Source organism: Mixophyes fleayi, chromosome 2 (assembly GCF_038048845.1).
Source record: "Mixophyes fleayi isolate aMixFle1 chromosome 2, aMixFle1.hap1, whole genome shotgun sequence".
Lineage (NCBI taxonomy): Eukaryota > Metazoa > Chordata > Amphibia > Anura > Limnodynastidae > Mixophyes > Mixophyes fleayi.
The window spans coordinates 153440961-153464212 of record NC_134403.1 but is presented as its reverse complement, the minus strand read 5'-3'; the positions used below and the strand labels follow the sequence as shown (position 1 = coordinate 153464212).

The window sequence follows — 23252 nt, the reverse complement described above, 5'->3', positions numbered from 1 at the left end:
ATGTGATAGTGCAACTTATCTAGGGGGATATATATGGATAACATAAGTGCTTAACAAATAGCACTTTTTCCTTCATATTTTAATATTATCAACTATGTTATGTAGCTTTTATTTGAGGATATTTACAGCCCCAGGCTAAATGTAACTTGATTTATATGTGATGCACATTTTCTAACATATATTAAATACTGCAGTTTTAGTTTTTATTAAATTAAGGTTTTGTGTAGAGTTGGATGTATGTGCCTTTGTTTTGCGTAAAAATACGCATTTCTGTACTGTCCATGCACACAAAAAAGACTTCCATCCGTATGCAGATTCATTCGCAAATGCAGCTGAGTCTGAGTCTGACCTAGACACAGACACAAGTGGGTTAGAAGGCGCATCTATAGCGGGTGCTCAACTACTGGTGCAAAGTACACGCTGATGATGAGGACGATCAGCAGCCATTTCTGGTTGGCTGATTGCATCTTAATCCCTTACACTGATATATAAATCATTAGTGTGGCTGCTATATTCTATGAAGTCACTGCAGTGTATTCACATTACTTAATTGATACTTGCACTCGGTCAGCAGCAGGAACATGGATCCCCATTTGATTTTGTAAAGGGGAAGACAAGGGATGTTTGTATTTTAATTCGTTCTTGTATTTTGTATTTGCATCTGTATTTAACTGCATGTTGCATGGTAATTGTGATTGATTATGCCTTTAACATTACTCAATATAAGCTAAACTGTTTGGGGTAACTAAGGAGCCATCTGCATTTAGTCAGAGCATTACCTAATATCTTTTTGGTTTATAGCAGTTCCATTTTAATGATTTCTCTATTTGTAAAAAAAAACGAGCGCTCAAAAAATCTTAGCGTTAATACGTTAATTACTCGCGGAATTTCAGCTTGCCGCTCCCTGAGCGGCGAGCTGAAATTTCCGCGAGTAAACTACCGTATTAACGCTTTTCGCGCGCAATATTACCGTATAAACGGTAATATTTTTTGAGCGCTCATTTTTTTTCGTTAACGCTAACAATTGAATACCCCCAAAAAAGTTATAATGGTGAATGAGAAAATGCAGCAGTTATATTGTTGTCTATTTACACAAGGATTTCAGTCGATGGTCCATTTGGAACAGCGAGTGAGGATGTGTTCAGTTATGAAGTAGCTATGCTTGTTGGAGCTGGCATTGGAGTCACCCCATTCGCTTCTGTCCTGAAATCTGTCTGGTATAAGTACTGTAATAATGCGTCGACCCTGAGGCTAAAGAAGGTATGTACAATGAAATAAGAGCTAACTTTTATTACATATACTCTGTTTTATACTAAACAGTGTATTTATTTCCTCTCTTTAGTTCTTTTAAATGTATTCATTTTCCTTATGTTAGGTGTGCGCAAACTTTACAAGTGTGTTGCAATTTGGCACATGGCAAGTTAGATGTATGGGTGTTTTAGGCTATACACCCCTCAACAACAACAGTACCCTCTACAACTGCACATATAGCACACAACTCTCTGCAGATATATGCAGATCTGGAACTTGAAATCTAGATAAAGGTTGCAAGTGACCCCTCCAACCATAGATCCAGGTCACCATTTTTGAATGGCCACAACACATTCCTTATATTGTCAGGAGGCCCAAACTTGATGATCCTTCATGGTACTAGTGCCCAAGACAACCACACCCCTTTCAGTCATGCTAATTATTGGACATATGAGAAGGCTGCGCTGATTACCGATTGCTTGACTTTTAAAATCAAAATTAGTGTTTTACCCAGTTTGTTTATTAGTTTACTATGTTTGTCCCCAATTGTAAAGCGCTACGGAATATGTTGGCACTATATAAATAAATGATGATTTATCAAAATCTATGTCTCAGTAATAGTAAAACATTAGTACTATCTAGAAGAATCCGTTTTAGACACCAAATTATGTTTCATTTGGAGAAAAAGAGAGCTGGAAGAACTTGTGTATCTAATAGAAAGGCATATGAGATTCATTGTGTAAGATGGGCTCCCAGTAGGTTCCCGGGTATTTATCGCATGCATTTTTTTAGCTTACGGTAATATTAAATAATGCTTCTGTGTATAAACCAAATACACAATATTAATAAAAAATAATAGAAATTCCCTGTCATGGAACCCAAACTCTTGTAAAACTAGTTACGGAGCTCTCATGTAAACCAAAAATTAGTAACATCAACTTAACCTTAACTTTATACTACTGCCTGTACAATACTAACAAAATAAAATAAAAAACATGTTTCTCCAATACTGAATAGAAATAATGATATGTCCACTAGTACGGATCCTAATGATCCCTCACACTATCATCCATTGATCTTCATTAGGGACTATATCAATAAAAGCACTTGTGTCCATTACTTCTCCGTGTCTGTGGCATGAACGACATTGGTGATGTTAGTCTAGTGCAGCAATAAATATTCTCCTCTGTGTTATGGCTAGTCTTAATTAGGAGCACTAAGAGTTTGTACTGTATATTGTATGAAGGCAATTCACTGTTCCTTCCTGTCCATTAGTGGACGTATAAATATTTAGTGACCTGGCATATATGTTAGGATGCACTGCTTTATAATGAATGAGTTAGCGTTATACACAAAAAGCACAGGGGAACTGTTTTATTCAATATTTTATGCATGTATGAATGTAATACAGTGTGTAAATAAATAATGTGCGTAATAAGACAGTGAGAAGTGTTGTATAACTATAACTTTTTAAGTATCATCACCGTACAGAAGCATTGTGCTGGTATGCAAAGTTAACAAAAACGCTAGTTCTGCAGCTTGTCTGTTTTATCATTTTGTGTCATTAGCTATTCTGTGTGTTTTAGATCTATTTCTACTGGTTGTGCCGAGACACACAAGCATTTGAATGGTTTGCAGATTTGCTACAATCTTTGGAGACTCAAATGCAAGAGCGGAATAATGCAAATTTCCTCAGCTACAACATCTATCTGACAGGATGGGATGAAACTCAGGCAAGGACACTTTACATGTTTCTTTTCACATATCAATGTGTTAATGTTAAGTTTATAATTCCACCTTCCCTTTCGCCAATGTAATGAAGTTAAATTCATTGTAGTGGCGAATCCGGTTATATAATCTCATAAGAAAAGGGAAAGACCCCCCAATAAAATGCACAACCACCTTATTTAATTAACGTTGACTTATGCCAAATAATTGTATCAAAAAGAGCGCATAGTTACAACTAGATAACTAAAACCTAACTTTAACACACAGAAAATAGTACCATTAAAAGCAAGTGATAAAGTACAGTAATAAAGGAGCATTATAAAATCATATTTCTAGCTGTGTTTTTTTAAATAATATTAATTAATTTAAATTACAACATTATTTTGAAATAACATTTTTTGATAACCTGCTGCAATCAACTACTAAGTAAAGGTACATATCCTGGATGGGTCTTCTCATTAAACCTCATGCACTTGTAGACATGTTATTGTAAGTATTGATAACTGAAAATCTCCCTCATGGGAAGGGGAGGGCTGGCAAACTTTAGCCCGGGAGCGAGACTGGGCTCAGCAGTGGCTCAGGCCAAGGTAGCCCACTATGGGACCTGCCAGCCCAGCCCCAGCCCAGCCAGCCCCTGCTTATGGGAATATACAGATTTCAAGTTTGCAGTTGTTTGAAGTGTTGACTATGACAAAATTACATGCACTCCCCTAAATCCCTGAGATTACCCCATACACTCACATGCAACCAACACACTAAATAACCTAGCTAGAGGTGGCATATCCTCCTCTACTGTCTCTATTCCTTTTAAGATTTAGAAAATAAATAAACCAATTATTCAAATAAATTTATCTCACTCATTCTCATTCATTTGGTTTGTTTTCCTTTTTGATAATCTCTAAAAATACATAGTAATGCTGGATACACACTGTCAAAAGTTATCTCTAACGATTTTACAAACGACTGAAGTTTCGATCAGTCTACCGATCATATGTACATACTATACACGATTCTGATCTGTGCTCTTCATCTGGTCCAAGAGCAGTGTAATGGGTCATTCCTGTCACACTGATTATAACACACAAAATAAGCTTTGACTTTTCCACAATGTCATTATAAATTTTGTTACTTAAGCCACCTACAGCACTCTCTACATTTTACAACACAGACACAGTGACAGGTTCCTACTCTCTCTCTCTGGGAAGACAGTCATGTGAGTGCATACACACTGCAGGATTGGAAGGCAGTAGGAACGAGATTTTTAGTCCTACCGACCAATCAAATGAAACAACGATTGGTACTTTGCAACGACTGTCATTTATAGTGCAAGTATACACACTAACGTAATATCGAGCTAAATGGTCGTTTATCGAGTGTTTGGCCAGATAACTGGTGGAAAAACCTGTAGTGTGTACCTAGCCTTACACAGAGCATCTCCTACAATTTACCTTTACCAATGATATGGGATCTTTTATCCAACATGCTAGGGTCTTTTTTCCCGATAATGTGTATACATGTAATTTAGAGCAGTAGGACTAAAATGTGCTAAATTATATTTTAAAGTTATCTGTATATTCCCTCCCTCCTCTCCCTGCATTCCTCTCCTTATCAAAGTGTTTAGTGGTGCTTCTCACAGAGACTGTAGAAAAGGAACATAGTGATCATATCTGTGTGATACCTGGCAAGTGGCAAAATTGTCCTCTTTTTTCCTTCTTGATAATGGTTTCTTGATAAGAGATCTCATACCTGTATATAAGTATATAAGTTAGTTATACGCCAATACAGAGTGGGATAACTGTGGCTACATTACTGTATTTTATTGTGTGTTTTATTAGTTTGCAAAAGTATTTACCATGTAAATGGTAATGGTGGTATGAAGACCTTAAGGAAAACACGCTGTGATTGATTTACAATCTTTCTTAGCTTCCATCCATTGTTTTCATTAGGAACTATTGTCAGACACATGACGCATATAGTGCACCAGCTGCTGTAATAAAACACATTAAGAATGCATAAGATACAGGCATAAAATGGTAGACAGCTGCTTGAATACATGACCTCTAAGATAAAAGTCTCACTTATGTTGTCTTAATTTTCATTGACATTGTCTAGCTAAAGATAATGATGAAGACAAAAATGAAGTTATAAGACTGCGTCTAGCACTGGAAGTGTACTCTTTTATTCTGTTGTCTGAAATCATAGAATCATGGAATACATCGTTTACTCTTTTTAATGGGAAATGTCCCCACCAATAAAGCTTTCTAACTTCTAAACTTGCTTACATATACTTGCAGCCAATGACCATTAAGGGTTATAACACTGTACACAAAAGATAGATTAAGCAACTACAACATTTGTTAAAATAATGTTACTGCTCATGGTAGACAGCAGTATTAGTGAAGTCCTGGTTTCTGCACAGCTATAGGCAGGCTGGGCTTTGTAATCATTTGATAACTCTCATTGGTTAGAATAAAAGTGAGATGTTTTTAAGTCACCTAGCAGTTCATTTACATGTTAACTTTTACCCGAGTGTCATTACCAAGAGTTATCTTACCCAATGAATAAAGACATATGAGACTTATTTGGCGAAGGTCACAATTTTTTATTGAAAATTAATTAAAATGGTGACAACTAAAGTCCAGGACCAATCAGCAATCGGCAGCCAGAATTATAGCATCCCAAATGTATTCGGACATTTCTAGGCAGTGGAGCCCAACTCTACCCCATTTTGGCTAAATGAAACTCCGTATTAAGGGAGAGTGCCCAAACGCCATCTGAAAGTGTCATTATGGCTGCTGATTGGCATGGTCCACCTCCAAGGCCCTTCAGGAAGAAAAATGGCGAACAAACAAGAATGCAATCATCCACACAATGAAATCAGGGCCTGGGCGGGCAGGGAATTTTCCAGTGGGAAGAGAGTAAAACTAAACTTATCCTATTCTTATAAGTCCTATTCAGCTCAGGCCATCCACAGACATCCTTACTGATTGGCTGGTAAACCATAACAAAAAGCCCTGTAATATTACCTCTTGCCAGGCACAATTTCTCTTTATCTTTTACAACCTGGGCTCTTATATTCCCTCAGGCCAATTCCTGCCCTTTGTCATCCTTCCCTCAATCCCGTTCTATGGCTATTGGTAGTTGGGCTTTAGGCAAACTGATAAGAAAAGTTTTGCTGAGGGTTTTTATATTTAGAGGTAGATTTAGATTTTAGCAGGGAGAAGCACTGTAATGTGAAAGGTAAATAAATATATCCATCCCAGGGCTATTGCTAGGAAGCTGGGGAGTGAGAGTACTAAGGAGTACTACTCCCTTAGAAACAAATCTGTTCTACAGTTAGTGCTATCAGAGTCCTAGTGGGATATTTACTAAAGAGTAGTGAGATCTTACACTAATTTCATGATGAGGGCACACTTGTGGTACTACAAATTTGAGCTATACATCTGAAGGAGGTCTTAAAAAGTATTTTTTCTGGTGGTTTTGACTAAACCGCCTTCATTTTTTACTAAACCGTGAGAGGTTTAGGAAGTTTGAAATTGCCAAACATCACCGGTGACTTGAGATTTCAGCCTCAAACCGCAGTGTAGTAAATTCAGCGGTTTGGAGCAGTAAACCGCTGGAAGTTTGCAGCAATGTGCGCCACAATATGTAATTCTTAGGGAATCTCCCTCCCAAGAGAGAATTTAAGTGACCAGCCCATGGTAACCCAGCAAGCTTTTAGGAGCTAATTAGTAGAATGTTGTCCTTATACACATCCTCAACATTAATACATTGTTTAATCATTCAATAATGGCTGGTGTATTGCCTTCTGCTTCCCCTTACAAATATAGGTAATCTACCTATGGTGGGGGATTTTCCTTCTCAGCCAGGTATGAGGGCCATTAAAAATGGTTATTTATTAGGTCCCCTTCTGGAAATATTTCAATAAATGAATTATTTTTTACAAAGTTGCACCACTTTACAGTTAATATGTCACAAACTGTGGGTAATATTTATAGTTTTATATTTTTATTTGGACTGTTATTTTCCCCCCAGGCCACTGCATTTTCATTACACCATGACCAAGAGAAGGATGTGATCACTGGCCTGAAGCAGAAGACTTTGTATGGAAGACCAAACTGGGAAAATGAGTTTAAAACCATTGGAAGTGCACATTTAAGGTCAGTGCAAATTTGATACCATGTGCGGCCAAATGTAATACTACTAAACACTGGGCAATGCATTCAATCAGGATAGATGGCAAGTAAAGGCCAACAAGTTCATCTACTGGATATGGTTAAGATATAGTACATTAATAAATTATTTTGTTGTATTAAAAATTATGAATGCTGCAGAGGTTGTTTATTATTCTACCGGGCGAGTACATAAAGGAACAGAAGCATACTATTGAATTACTAAAAATATACCCATATGTTACCAGAGGTGCTGAGAAAATTGAATGTCTCTCTTACAGAAACTGAATAAATAGACAGGTCCGCCATCAGATATCATGGGGCCCAATACAAATGACGTGGGCCGCCCCCCCCATGAGTGCCCCCTACCCAAACAGAAAAATCTGTAAAATATACTTATAGATACAGAGATGTTGCAGCTGCTGCTCACTGCTCCTTCTTCTTCTGCGGCGGCGGGAGCAGTGGTGTGACGTCAGGTCACACCACACAATCAGTGAGAAGGGAACATCACATGATCGCAGGGGCGGAGTAATGATTCCCCTGCGATCATGATTGGCAGCTGCCTGGCTGTCACAGGCAGATGACATGATCGCAGGGGAATGATTCCTCCACCCCTGTGATCACATTCTGTTGCCTGGCTGTCACGCTGACAGCCAGGCTGAAGACAGCAACAGACAGCAGCGCAGACCAATGGAGACTGGAAGACAGCGGGCCCCCTGGTAAGTATGTGTTCCACTGCCGCCGGGCCCCCTGGTGAGCCCGGGCCCGGTACAACAGTACCCCCCATACCCCCCTGATGGCGGCCCTGTAAATAGACACATACATTCGTTCATCCATAATGTACAAGTATCAGTGCATTCACAGTGTTGATTTGTACATATTAAATTATATATGTAGGGGTTATTCCAACCAAGTGCTCTCTTTTACCTTTAACCAATGTCTTGATTTTTGTATACCCTCTTAAAAATTTGACAAGTTAGCTGAGTTGTTTATTTCCACCACAAATAGTTATTATGGCTTTGAACACAAGCAAAATATTAATACATTTAGTGTAAAAACAAAAATATGGACAAATCTAGATGTGCTATCTATCCTTGTCCTGAACCCTCTATAAACATTCTGTCTTACAGTAGTTAGCTATAGAAACCCCATCATTCATGTTATTACAATTCAGAAGTGTTACTTTCCCTTATAAAAACCGCTGTCTTACTTGTTTTTCCATTTTATTTTACAGCTCAAGAGTGGGTGTTTTCCTGTGTGGCCCAGAAAACCTTGCTGAAACCCTCAGTAAACTGTGCATTGGAAACTCCAGCGGGGATCCTAGAGGGGTGCACTTCATCTTCAACAAAGAAAACTTCTAGTCTAGTCTTACATATAAATGTGTATGTGTATACCAAGTACAACTGCATTTGCAGTATAAGATAATCTTAAATACCAATATATAGACACATGCAAATATATATATCATACACTCAGTGTATGTTAAAAAATATCATAAACAGACCTTAAAAGATTTTATACTGAATTATTGAATGTTTAACATGTTCTTGTGTTGGAAGAGTGCACAGTTGTTATGTGACATCCACATGTCCTCTGCATGATATTAGTATATTAATTGCCTTTTGTTGTTAGAATATTTGTTCATTCATATTTTCTGACAGTTGTTTACAGGATTCTATACAGTAAATAGACTTCTCAATACAATTTCATAATTAGTGAAATAAAACGAATTAAAGCACAGAAAACAGAAGAAGCCAAAAGGTAAAACAGATGTAGTTTTTTTTTTATATAATAAATTGGATTATTCAGAATCGAGAGAGGCAAAATTATTCAAACTGCATAAATGTAGTTAATTTAGAGGGTCAGGAATTGGGTCTAGAGGGAGCTGTAGTGGCCCCAGGTGCTTTGAGAATCTCTATAGGTAATAGTATATGGCATAACATAAGATCTCACCTCCAAACATTTACTTATACAGCATATAGTCCTTATGAAAAATAAGGGTAACATTGATATTAATGTTTCATTATTATTTAGCTTTTTTAGAATTTTCTGCTTGTTGCTCACTCATTGTTTCTTTCCAGGACTAGATTGAAGTAGCTCAAATGGGTTATTGTTACATTGGTCTCTGAAAATGTTAATTGACATAAATAGGATGACATCATTTATAATGCACTATTTACTGAAATGTATGTTATGCTTTGCATGTACATAGCTATAGTAAAAACAAAAGTTATGTTAAGTGTTGAAGAATAAAGAACATTTCAAAATGTGTTTTTCTGTATCACTGTTTGGAAAACTGTATAAAAAAATTATTTTTAAACAAGTTAAATAAATATATTTAAAAATTGCCAGAATGCAATGGTGTGAATAGGACATAATTGTGTTTTGTAGGAAATTGACTTGTTAATATAATAATTATAAGCCAACACCCTTTCAATGGTGTTACAAAAATCATTGAGAAAATACAACCCCTGTAGATAAACCACAGGCATTCTGTAGTCACTTATCATTACATAGTTATGGTTTTGTATTGTAGGTACAGAGTTTGGGTTGGCTTCTCCTTGGAATATGGCTAACAATATAAGTTAAGACTGACTCAGCCGACCGGAATATTTGTATTCAGGGGCCAACCATGAGTCTTATGCTGAACAACCCCACTTCAATACTTGCAGCTATATCAGCGCAATATCACAGTGTGGTTAGTCCCAAAATGATCCCCATGCCTCTTAATAATCTGCTGTAAATCTTTTAACTGCACTAACAGCCCCCAGTGATTCTAGATAAAATCTAGCTTACTTGGTCCAAGAGCTGAAAGTCTAGTAATACTTCCTCAGTGCTTAACAGCATGATAGTACTGTGTGTTGTTGGCTTTAATGTCAGGAGAAAGGTGGATCTAGTTAGCAGTATTTAGTGAAGGGTAGAGCATTTTGGATTTGATGTTAATGGCAACCTACAGGTTTTAGGAACTCAACCAATAAAACAAGGCTATTTTCTGGCTTCAAATGCTATAGTGATACATTTTAAATGTTTGCTACCTTAATCACTAAATATTAATTTAAAAGCTACATCAGTGAAACACCACTACTAACACAGAGATTCTCATATACACTATATGAGTAGCCGCAACTCAAACACTTAAGGTTAAATACCTCAAGGTGAAATACCTGTAACATCCTGAGCCCTCTCCTGCAGACAAAGCACTACTGATGACTGTTCAGTATTTTCCATGGTAGCTTATGGTCTCATTTTGCATGGTGGGGACTCATGAAAATATACATCACATCTATAAACTGCATACTGTTGATGCCTCTTCTTCATTGCACAAAACCTCTTTTACCGTTTAACACTAATTCATAAGTAAATAAAGATATGGACAACAATTAAAATTTTGTCAAAAGGTCACCATTTATTGAATTAAAGAAGAAATAGTGGCGGTGAACACAAGTTGCAAGTCAGCTGACAACTAATACCAACCATACAGTGTATGGCCAAAAGGCACTAACCACTGGTCCCAGGACATAGTCCTTTACGATTGGCTGGCGCTAAATCTGGCGTCAGAGTGACTACACCACTTCTGGGCTCACAATGATGTGTTCACACAAAGCAGGTCAAGGGGTCCCCCACACAAAAGGACCAAGAGCCAGGTTGCTTACGAAGTGGGCAGTAGGCCTGATATAAGTCCAGGAGGCATCGGTCTTCCATCACCCTAAGTGCTGTAATGCTGCAATGGAATACCCATCCAAAGATGCAGCAGTAGCTGCCCCAATCCTAAATGACTGGGTGTTTTTGTTTTCAGGTCCAGCACATAAATTCCATGGATCTCCTAAAATTGCATCCATTGACAGTTTGTTAGGTGTGAAGCATCCTGGTGTATCAACGCTATCCTGCCAACTACTTGCCATACATAAGGCGACCGCACATATGGTTGGATCAGCCAGCAGAGGGTTGGTAATCCACCGACCGACACTAGATTGGTCTTCATAGACTTGTGAATGTGGGATAATCCGTGCACCCCCGATTAACATGTGTGTAGCGAGCTACCTGCGGTTTGCAGTGTGTTTAAACTACGCTTAAAATTCCTATACCTATTGGGCTTCCATCTTCCTAACTGCTTTATTGCTTCAATGAAAGACAATTCTAAAGCTGCAGCGGTAGCCTCTTGCAGACCGTGGCCGAGCTCCAGAGTTAGACAGCATGTTGCTCGCTAACCGCCAGGGACTGCAAACTCCCGCACCGAGACAGAGAAAATAGGTGCATGAAAACTGGCTGCCATGTCCACTCTGCAGCAGCAAGCACTAACGCTGGTGTCGGGAGGGATAGCGGCAGACATGAGCAGTGGGGGGGGGGGGGGGGCGCCTGAGCACTCTACAATGGCTCCCTGAGTAGGAAAGGCAGCCATCAATGACTCTTGCTGGGGAAGGGGAAGCAGTGCAGGTCTCCATGGGTGAGACATGAAGGAGATATGAGTGGGGGGTGGGGACTTTAAAGAAAAAACAGAATAGGAAAAATTGTGGTAAAGGGGGGAGAGGCAGGAAAAAACAGCAACTAAAGACAAGGAGAAAAGGAAAGTGAAGAGAGAGGGATGAAAGCAAGCAAGACAGGAAGAAAAGATCAAAACGAAAGCATTTGAGGTACACTGGCAGAATAAATGTATATTAAGCCTGCATCACTGTCATTCTGCTTCCCTGAATTTGTGCAGCAAAAAAGAGGCCCGGCAACCACTGGGGGAAGAATACAAGGCCCCTTCCCTGTGGATACTATTGGCTGGAAGATGTCAGGAGAGTTAACCAGAATAGGTAAGTGAATGACTCATACATAAAGATATGAGTTTATGGCTTCTCTTATCATAGTAATGTCAATGCACCTTCCAATACATTTATCTACTTACCACAACACTCAGTCAAACACACCATGCAAATCAATGTGGTATATTTTTTCTTAAAGATCTGAAACATCTATTGTCCTTATAGAATTTGTCCATCCATATGTACTCCATAAGCAAGCAATTATCCTTATTTATGTCAAAATATTTATTTTCAAATGTTCAATTATGGAGTCATAAAAGGCAGAACAAGTATTGATAGGAGGAGCACCATACATACTGAGGTCGATACCTAAAAAGGCAGTTTTTACACCTTTTTCTATTAATCAGAATCATCAAAAATATGCAAGGAATTCACTGTGCAAATTTTCTAATGTATTAAACAGTAATTTTCTTTCAAATGTATGTGATTTGTCGCTATTTCCATTCATTTAAAAAAATAATTCACCAGCATACTTTTAAATGCTAACAGCTTTTCCCATTCATTTCAATGGCCCATTCGTTTCAATTGTGGTTCCATCTTGTGTTTCCACAGCATTTAAAAATGAATTGTCTCAATGAAATGAATGGGGAAACATCTGGGCTGTTGCTGTTTAAAGCAATACATAAATAAATAAGTAATTAAATAAATAGATAGTCTGGGGATTTGTAGGGGGGAAGGGGGGGGCACACAGTCCATGTATTTATTTATTTCTTTATTCATTCCATTAATTACTTATTCCATTAGTTTCAATACTTATATATGCATAAAAGTTTATGTTTGTTTTTTCATCGCTTCATCTCATTAATTTTAAGTGTTTTTGAGTGTCTGATGCCAGTAAAAGCATTTGTGGTGATTTGCAAGTGATTTACTAAATCTTTATATTAATCTCTATAGTAACATAGGGCCTGATTCATTAAGGATCTTAACTTAAGAAACTTCTCATTTAAGTCTCTTGGACAAAATCATGTTACAATGCAAGGGGTGCAAATTAGTATTCTGTTTTGCACATAAGTTAAATACTGACTGTTTTTTCGTGTAGCACACAAATACTTGACAGCTTATTTGTACACTGAAATTTAAAGTTGATATTTGTGTGCTAAAAAAACCAGACAGTATTTTACTCATGTGCAAAACAGAATACTAATTTGCACCCCTTGCATTGGTTTTGTCCAAGAGACTTAAATAAGAAGTTTCTTAAGTTAAGATCCTTAATGAATCAGTCCCACTGAGAACAAATGGTTGCAATGATGTAATCTGAGGGGCGGCAATTTTGAAAAAGGTAAATATGCATCGGCCTTTAAGTAACTAGAAAATAGCAAATAGAAAATGGCAATAGAAAATTCCTGCAAATCGACCATTTGTGGCTCTTTCTTTTTCTTCACATATGGTATTAACATATTTCCAGTAATTACAATAATTATCAGAATAGTAAATAGAGTAATTACAATACTTTAGCCACAGAATATTTCAGAAATATTTAACTGAATTTGTAATGAAAACTGACAGGGTGCAATCGCTATGGAGACTGAATAAGGCCCAGTAATGCTGGCCCAACTGATGTCTGGACCCCTCAGTGCTCTTCCAGAACAGAAAGTCCAAATGGGGCTTCCCTTCACATGTGCAGGGCCCTGACCTTGCCCAGAAAAGGAGAGCGGAAACCAACAGAAAGCAGAGAATAAGTTATCATGTCACCTCTTCTGCCTGCACACTGCAGGGAGGTCATGTAACACATTCATTCAGAGAAGGAGGGTGGAGTGTACGGCATCCTACACCACGTGCTCTCTCTCCTTCCTCGGCTCCAGGCTCCAGACAAAAGGTTGGTATTTTGACTAAGGACACTAGATTACCTAGTGAGTGGGAAAGTTTGAGTGACATTTGGGAAGGTCTGAATGGTATGTGAGGGGCATGAGGGCAAGTGCGGAGATCTGAGTGGCTTGTGGGGGAAAGTGGGGAGGTCTGAGTATCATGTGCGGAGGTCTGAGTGGCATGTGCAGAAGTCTGCTTGGCATCTGAGGAGGTCTACATAGCATGTGGTTAGCTCTCAGTGACATGTGCGAAGTTCTGAGTGGCCAGTTTGGGAGTGTTGGAGAACATGTGGGATCTGAGGTTATTTTGGGGCTGTTTTTTAATTCTTGAAATTAAGGGTAATTTGTGACAATTTTGAAGCTTGGGGGGGCCCTTAAAGTAAGTAATTTTGCACTTCACTGACACAGTCAATAGTACTTACACTGAAATAAATGGTTCCTGTGATGTCTCCTGAGGATTCAACAGAATACTGCCCTGCTGCAGCCAGTGAAGGTGTTATGCATTTTGTGGAGTCATCTGGTGGTATCTAATATGACCCAGAAAAGGTGCTCGGTTCAATAAAATGTTATTGCTCAGTTCTAAAACATGTCACACATGGATTGCCTAAATGTGAAAACACTTTCCTCATACTGTAATTACATTGCCATAAAATGTCACTGTTGCAACTTCTTGTTCCATCTACTGCTTGTGGCTAATGTGTTTACCACTTCCCCAATTCCAATTTTCAACATAAAACAAATTTTAAAAGATCCTGTAAAGGAATCATGAGTTTCACATAAACAATCTATAACACTCTGTGGTAAAAATATTGTTGAAATAATAGATTTATGCTACAAGACTTCAATTCAACTTTTTTCAAATGCAGAAAGGCATTGTTATATTCTTATTTTGTTATCATAAAAGTTTCTGTTCTCAATTATTACAAGGGCAAATTTATAATGTTCCTCCTGAAGAGTAATAAACACAGCACAAGCTGCAACTGGCCTGATATCACAGTGTGTGGCCCAAAAACAACCATGTTGGTAAATGCTATTAGAAAATGACCATTCTAAGCCTCACTAACAGATCTTGCTTCCTACTTTATTCTGGCTGGACCAATATGCAATATGTAGTACTGAACCTCATGTATCAAACTCCCATTTTCCCATAGATTGTAAGCTTGTGAACAGGGCCTTCTTACCTTTCTGTCTGTCTGTATTACTCAGTTTTGCTCCCAAGTGTAAAGTATTATGGAATTTGCTGGTGTTATATAAATAAATGTTGCTGATGATAATCTATTAAGATAGGTAGCTACATAGCTAGATAGCTAGATATTATGGCTCTTCCTGAATATTATTAAAACAGTATTTAATTAGTAATTATCCCTTAATTAATATGTGCAAGCCACATTTCATGCAATTTCTTTTCATAGCGCAATACAAAATTTCAGAGAGAATGTTACAAGTTAATCTGTAAGTGTTTTTAATGCCCCCGTGGCACCCTCATACAGAGTGCTGCCTGCTGACATGGAGGAGAAGCAGCCAACAGGTTCTTCCATGTGAAGCTGCAGGTTGCTGCTCCTCCAAGTCAGTGTCATACTGGGAGTATGGCGCTTGGCTATGATGTCACAGCCAAGTGCCACACTACTAGTCCCAAGAGGAGAGGATGCTGCACCAACCTCCAGTCTGCCAAGGGAAGCAGCGAGGGTGGGTGTTTAACGCGAGGAGGGTGTCACCAGTCCTGAGGGACAGGGGCGCCACCTAGGGCACCCCCAGTGCTCCCTCCATCCCTGCATCTTTAATACATAAATAACAATTGCAGGGTGTGCATAGTCCAAATGTGTAATCAAAATATGTTTAGTGCAGAAATGCAATTCTAATCTTGCACTAGATCTGTGTTAAAGAATCCTGTATTGCTTTGAAAATAGCTGCAAATGAATCCTATATTATTGCAGCACAAATCCACAAGCTATCTGCTTTCATTAGTCTGCCTAAAAGACTTTATAAGCTACATATTACTTCAGTATTTTAAACACTTGCTTACTTCAGACATTTGTTGATTCATAGAATAAGGCTCACTTCACTTTTCAGAGGACTTCTAAAAATGATTTCTTCTTTATTGTTACTTTCTCATTGCTAGTTCCAAGTCTAATCACACTTTCAGGAACACACTTTAGGAATTTCTTTAAACTTAGAAGAGAGCAGTATAATGGTATTTTGTAGGATGCTAATAATATCATTGACTATTAACAGAAAAAAATAAATGAAATTTGTTAAATTGTTAAATTGAATTGTTAAACTGTATTTATGTATTTCACTTAATCTGGTTACACACAAGCAAATTCTGCCACTTGGTCTGAGAGATGATTGAATTCACTTCCAGTTTGGCCACAATTGGATTAATATAGGGCTGCAGATCAGTTTGAGTCTAGACATGCCTCTACTGGTACTTTCCAAACATCAGAGATGATATTGCTGTGTGTATATCTAGTATTTCTGATATTCTTGAAAAAAATCATTAGTTAGGAGGGGGTGAATTAGATTACTATGGCCCTGAATAGTATTCATCATCAAGTGGCTTTATGTATAGGGAATCTTTAAGCATACAGATTACATTTTCAGGGGAAGTATGGTTTTAAAAAGAAATTCACATTTAGGCTTCCACGTTTAGGCATGGTGTTGTGATGATGTGTAGTACCATTACAAGGTAATAGGCCTTAGCAAGGCATTTCACTATGTCAAAGTTAATGCTGGCTTAGTGGCTTGACTGTCAGTGCAGCCTATGCAAATTGTAAATAGCAAATTGTGCTAGGAATCAGCAAAAGGAGCCACAAATTAACAAATAAGAGAAAGGACGCCAAACATAGCGTAGTATTATGAAAAGCTTCAAATCAACAATGAAGTGCTCTTATATTATCCGCGTACCAAATGAATAATTCAAAAACCTTATCTGTAGTGCTTGTCGGCTTCTTCATATATTCAGAAAGATTTTTCTTCACAAGGATGCTGTTTTGCTGACAAACGAAAAAAGAGGTATCAAAGTGTAATATGCTTAAGACCATAGAGAATATTTAAATATTGTAGCCAGTATGCGTACCAATAAAAGCTGTATATTAGAGCTTAAAATATCATAAAGTAGCCCAAATTCCAGAGAGATTTTAAAATATAAGGTATTTAACAAGCATAAAGTGATAGTACATTGAGCTATTAAAGTAATTTTATCGTTTTCAAATAAGCATTGCCCAAGCGATTGTATTGTGTTTCTAACGCACAAAGTGATTTATTTTAGCAGATGTATATAGTCAACAATTCAATACATTATTATATTATGATAAAGTACAGTACAGCCAATATCAAAAGTTACATACATACATACCGCGCTCTTATCGCATTGCGCTCGCTGCGCAACCACGGGACCCAATGGACAGTATATCTGCTTAGAATACTGTGTCAGAAGGGACTGGGGCTGGTGGGGGATGCAGCTATTATATATACAGTCAGTGTTTCATTGTGAACAATAGAGATGACGTAGCTTGCTTCTATAGGTCCAGACGTTGGGTGGGTTCAGGGTAAACAGATCATAGGCTGATTCAATCTAAGGAATCCAAAGGAGGGGGTCGTCTCTCCAGGGGGTCTGTTCCTTTCATAGCCAGCATCATACAAAGGTTTATTCTCTAATATCAATAACTAAAGTATGCAATGTGCGATCTCTTCGCCGACTGCACCGGACAGCTGCTGATGAATAGGGCTTTAATATGACACCAGGCATGGTACCTTTCCTATAACCTGAACCTTGAATATCACTGAAGTGTACATATAATCACTATATATATATATATAGACTAATAATAAACCAAATACTATCTGCTCCTAAATTACAGCGTGATGGAACCAATATGAATATGAATTATATAAATAACTAAATGTTGTAATGCGAGTGTGTGCGTGCGTACTTTACCGTGCAATCGCACCACGCCACATGTTACAGATCGCAATCGCACGGCAAAACAATATTAAACCAATATACTTTCGTTCATCCAATTATAATATAATTATACGACTTCGACAGAGCGTACATTCTGATAAAAACAACAAGCTTATCTTCAAGGAGTCCAAACAAGATCTCATAAACATTGAGACATTCTTTGGCCAGGAAGGAAAAGAAGTCCTAGCAGCAGTATTGAAAGCAGACAGATATTATCTCAATGCGTTTTGTCAAGTAACTTCCTTAGGGGGTACACTTAAAATGTGTAGATATTGTAGATATATATAGTTTCTTCAATTACACACATTTAGTCAGCTTGTAACATCAAAAGCCGCAGTTCTGTGTACTGTGCAGGCGTGAGATGTCACTTATGGTTTCCGAACCGTCATTTCCGTCCATAGCAAATGTGTAAAGGCAGCAGTTTGATTTAGCAGTGTAAATTACCTGTGACCATTTGCAAAATGTCTTATACTTCAAAGAGTCTGATATTTTAAACTATAAACAAAATTGGTGTTTGATTTAATTTTAAAGCAAATCAAGGCATTGATTTAAGAAAAATGATTAAAAAGCTGCCAAAACCTGAAGAGTAGGACACAAAACAGCATTAAAGGCGTTCTCTTTACATTGCTATGTATACCGCCAAGCTTGTCTCATTAGCAGCTGTGCCTGGATCACTTGTAAAGAACTTATTAGTGGCTGGATCAAGTAGAAATAACTTATTGTAGATATTTATTTTAATTAGGGGTGCTGTGCACCTCTGTATAGCATTGAAAATGTACTTATCTTCTTCTATTGGTATGTGTGGAAATGTATTGACTTCTGAGACAGTATGCCATGTTTGGGTTTTGCAACTGTCTGAAGACAGGTAGTCTCATGCTAATTAGACCTTTTTATTGCTGAATGACCAAAATGTCTATTGAGCCTGAAAAACAAGAGGAGGTAATATTACTTGCTGGTAGACTCCCTATGCAAGTGATCACAGATTAATGTAAATTTTTCAAGTTAAATTGCGTTCAAAGCAAGATTAGAGAAATTTTATATCCTTAAGATAAACATTCAATAGATCTGTGTAAATCTGTATAAAAAGCGCACTGCTTGACCATGTATTAGTATTAACATGTAACGCTTGAAAAATCACTAGTACCACAAACTGGCATTTAACTGTCCTTATAAGGGCTACTAAAACATCATTGCTTCAAGATTCTGCTTTGACGACTACTTACCCACTGTAAGTCCTGTGACCTGCAGATTTGACCAAATCTAATCCATTATCTGGCTGTTCTGAGGTGGGAACCCAGCATCTAGTATCATTGCTCTGCCCTCTACCCTGCAGCTGTGACCAGTGTGATAGGCCAGGGGGAACCATCCACCACAACCTTGATCTGAAGGCAAGAGGTCAGGTGTACCAGCAAGAGAGTACCCTAGCAGCGAGATTTACCCAGAAGGAGCTGATCTAGGTGCCACTAAGGAGCCTAGTGGTGGCAGCAGCAGTAGCCCCTCCTACGGCATTTAGAGGGTGCATTTGGGAGAAAGTATGGGGACAGTGGCAAGGCAAGCCCAGCGATCCCCAGCAACACACACAGGGTGGCATAGGAGGTCCATCCTGTTACAGCAGCTCTAGGTGACAAAAAGTTTTGCCTTTGTAAACTCCATTGTTATCTAAATATTTCTGCAGGTAACCCACACACAATTGTATCGTATAAATGACTGAAGACCAGAAAACCATAAAGTGATCATGAGGAGACTGAGAAAATTGAGACTGAAAGGTTTCAATGAAGGTGCCATCTGGCTAGCAATATACAGTATCTGTCCAACAAAGGTTCACATACTCTTCTGTGATAACGTTTAACTTCTGTGTGTCTATGATTCAAAAGTTCTCAAGACACCTGGAATGCTCTACTGTGTGATTGAAACAAATGTAGATATCAAGTTAAATATTGCCCTTTTGTAATAGCAGCTGTCCATCAAGCCTATTTAAGGCACATTTTGGGGTGGCTCATAAGTCAGTCCTTGCTAGATGTAAACCCCTATACCTGGGAGGTGAGTGCATCTGATTTTAACTGCATTTTAATGGTGTTTAAAGCATATAGGTCAGTGTAGGACCTGCATATAATGAGGTACCATTGACGTTGGGATGCAGGCTTAAATATTTTGATCAAAATATGAACTAATACCTCATGTTTTCATTTTGCTAGACACACACAGATATGCAGTGAAAAGGATAAGCGCTGACAACTGTCTTTTTGTTTTGTATACATATATGGGAATTTATATTGCCATGCAGCTGGTACCACATACAATACAAAATATTGCTAAATGTGGGGGTGTCTTGTGTAAATGAAATATCTATTATCATTTTTAGATTTAGCAAGTTATATGGAGAATATAGTGAAGTTCTGGAACTGCACATATAGAGTTCGATGCTACTTCTTGTTCCTTGGGAAAGTCCAAACTTGAGACACAGTGATGACTGAGAATGTCTCATGTCTGTCTATTATCTTTCTCCTTTGTATGTTCTGTCATGTATTTTGCTACATTCTGTGTGAGTGCCCGCAGTTTTACTCTTACTCATCTGTCCTATTTATGCATAACTGCTGTTATGATTCCTAGTGAATTCAGGAAGCGGCAACAGAAGTAGAAAAGCCAAGTGTCTTTATTTAGGCAAAATATGTGAGCAAAGATTCAGTTCATGGAATATGCTGATTTCAGGTAGCAGAATTAACAGGTATACTCCTATACACAAATATGAACAGGTGTGATGAATGGTAGGAATAGTCTGCGGAAGCAACAGGTTCCAAGTAATGATTGAAATGACAAATACAGTTCAAATGCAAGAACAAGTAGATTACATTATCCAATTGCCAGGAGGCACGATGCACAAGACTAAGGAGGCAGGAATCAGGATTCCAGGCAGTTAGAGGCACGAGGCAGCCCAGGGAAGGAGACGTACTAGCTGAGTCCAGTGACCAGGCAGAGGTCAGGGCCACAAACGAACAAGCATAATCAGGTAATAAGGCAGAGGTCAGGGCAACAGGCAAACAAGCAGAGTCCGGTAATCAGGCAGATGTCAGGGCAACAGGCAAACAAGTAGAGTCCGGTAATAAGGCAGAGGGTCACAACGAGAGATCAGACAGCAGTGACGCAAACTGGACTAGGGAATAAACAGGAGACAAGCAGCAGCCAGGTACAAACAATGAACTGCACCGAACACCGACTGAGGCAGCTATATGAAGCCAAAAAACAGGTGCAGACACTTAATCAGGTAAAGGGATTAACTCCTAAAGGCGAGGTGCAAAACAGCAACATCTCTGGTGGAATTGAGGTACTGCAGCCACATACAAAGTATAGGCAGAGTCGTAACAACTGCCTCATGTATTTTTTATTTTGCTCATTGTGTTAGTTATGTACTATTTTAATTTGTACAATTGTCTAGCGCTATGGAATTTTTGGTGCCTTATCAATAAATAATAATAGTCCTCCGGTCTGCAGACAGGGAGCATTGGCCCTAGTGCGGTGGCTTATTGGGTACCTGGGATACACATGGAAAAATAAATACCTGAAGGTGCGTGATATGGCTATGGACCCAGTTTACAAATTGCAAGATGTCTGCCACCTCTAAACAAACAAGCAAACAAGGAAAGTATGCAATGGTGAAACAGTGACCACAAAACAGCTGTAGCTATAAATAATGTACCACTATTTATTGACACATATATATATATATACATACATATATATATATATATATATATATATATATATATATATATATATATATATATAGCAATACTGTAACAAATCACATGTGAAATATTGAAGACTATATAAAATGGCTATATAGAAAAGCCCCAGGGAAAGATGTGCTGTAACTAGACTCTCAAGTCCATATCCTGAGGCAAGGCAACAGTCAATTAGTAAGACTCCAATCAATGAGTCAGTTGCTCCAATATATAACAATAATTAATCCAGATGTGAGCACACCTCATAAATATCAGCACAGTGGAGGATCTTTGGTCTGTACTTTGGAAAGCACTCGAATATAGGGACGCTGTCCAGAATAATGCAGTCACAATAGTGATTCAAATATACTGAAATTGCCGACATGGCAAATGGTGTAAGATATTGATCACTTTAGACTCAAAGGGGGCTGGTACCTTACCAAATTACTGTAAAATGTCCCGCTGGAGTATAGAATGTAGAGCACCAAAACCACATTAGTCCTCTCCAAGTATTCGGATGGTGCAATCAGGAAGAGACTACCCTGGTTAATGTGATGAATCAAATAGTTCCTGCCACTTCACAGAGCGGCGGTTCTCTGTAGATGGCAACAAATGTTGCAGCAGTAGCCGGCTTACAAGTTAAACAGACCAACAAGACCAACGAGACCAACTGTCAGCAAATGAACTTGGATTCCAATTAATAATGGAAAATTGAACATCACATGAGTCACAGAATATCCAGACTGACGCATTTCATCGCACAAGGCGATTTCCTCAGAAACATTTAGGATTTAATTGAAATTTTTGAAAAATAGGTAAAATAATGTTATATTGAGTTGTTTTTTGCTCCTATATTGCTATTTATAGCATTAACATTCATTTCCAGTCTATTTTCTAATGGTCCCTTCACAACAGTTCCAATTTTCAGCAATGTTGGCCATTTGCACCGACATACATTTCCTCACTTGTCTCACAATATCTCCCAACTCAACACCTCCGTTCTACACAAGATCTGCGTCTCTCTAACACTCTCACCACTTCCTCCCTTACTCGGTTACAGGACTTTTTTCGGGCTGCACCCACTTTATGGAACTCACTCCCTCCACCACAAGACTTTCCTCTAGTCTTCAAACCTTCAAGCGTTCTCTGAAAAACCACCTCTTTAGACAAGCTTATAATATTCCTCTTCCACCCTCTTAATTTCCCTAGGTTACCCTATTACCACCCTCTACACAGCTACAACAACCCTCTGACCAACATAGTTGTGTGACTGAGCATACAGCCCACTAAATACTTTGTAACCTTTGCATTCTAGCTGGACAAATATTCAATATGATGTAGCACTTACCCTTGTGTATCAAACCATTGTCCCATAGATTGTAAGCTTGCGAGCAGGGTCCTCGCACCTTTTTTACCTATTCAGACTTACTATTACTGTAATTGAATAAATAAATAACTAGACGGACACCAACGTCCATCTGGCAAAAGGTCACAGTTTTTATTTAAACAAAAATGGTGGCAGAGAGAGGAATGCAAGTCAGCTAACAACTAATAGCAAAACCAAACACTGGAAGGTCAAATTGTCATTACACTCAGGATATAATCCTTGACGATGTTACAGCTTTCAAGTAATTGTCATAAGCTTTTAGAACTAGCAGGAGAAGTTTTCACCTATAGTATCCGCCTTTCCCGTTGAGTTGGACGCAGTTACAAGTAACTGGATGCCCCCAGGACTTACCTCAATGTAGAAAAAGCTTATGCGCACGAATTGGTAGTACGGAGATAGGCAAGATGGGGCCAGGAGCGTG

At 38.3% G+C, this 23252-nt stretch overlaps 2 protein-coding genes across 2 annotated transcripts in view; one reads left to right on the top strand and one right to left on the bottom strand.

The window, feature by feature from the left end:
* Window positions 1–9422, top strand: part of CYBB (cytochrome b-245 beta chain) — a 73902-nt gene extending 64480 nt beyond the window's left edge. The window contains exons 11-14 of the mRNA XM_075200274.1: window positions 1098–1260; window positions 2838–2984; window positions 7015–7139; window positions 8386–9422. Coding sequence (XP_075056375.1) covers window positions 1098–1260; window positions 2838–2984; window positions 7015–7139; window positions 8386–8512 — 562 coding nt within the window. The 3' untranslated portion in view covers window positions 8513–9422. The remainder of the gene's footprint in view (window positions 1–1097; window positions 1261–2837; window positions 2985–7014; window positions 7140–8385) is intronic.
* LOC142141621 (uncharacterized) overlaps window positions 1–23252 on the bottom strand; it is a 939875-nt gene that overhangs the window by 515469 nt on the left and 401154 nt on the right. The window lies entirely within an intron of this gene.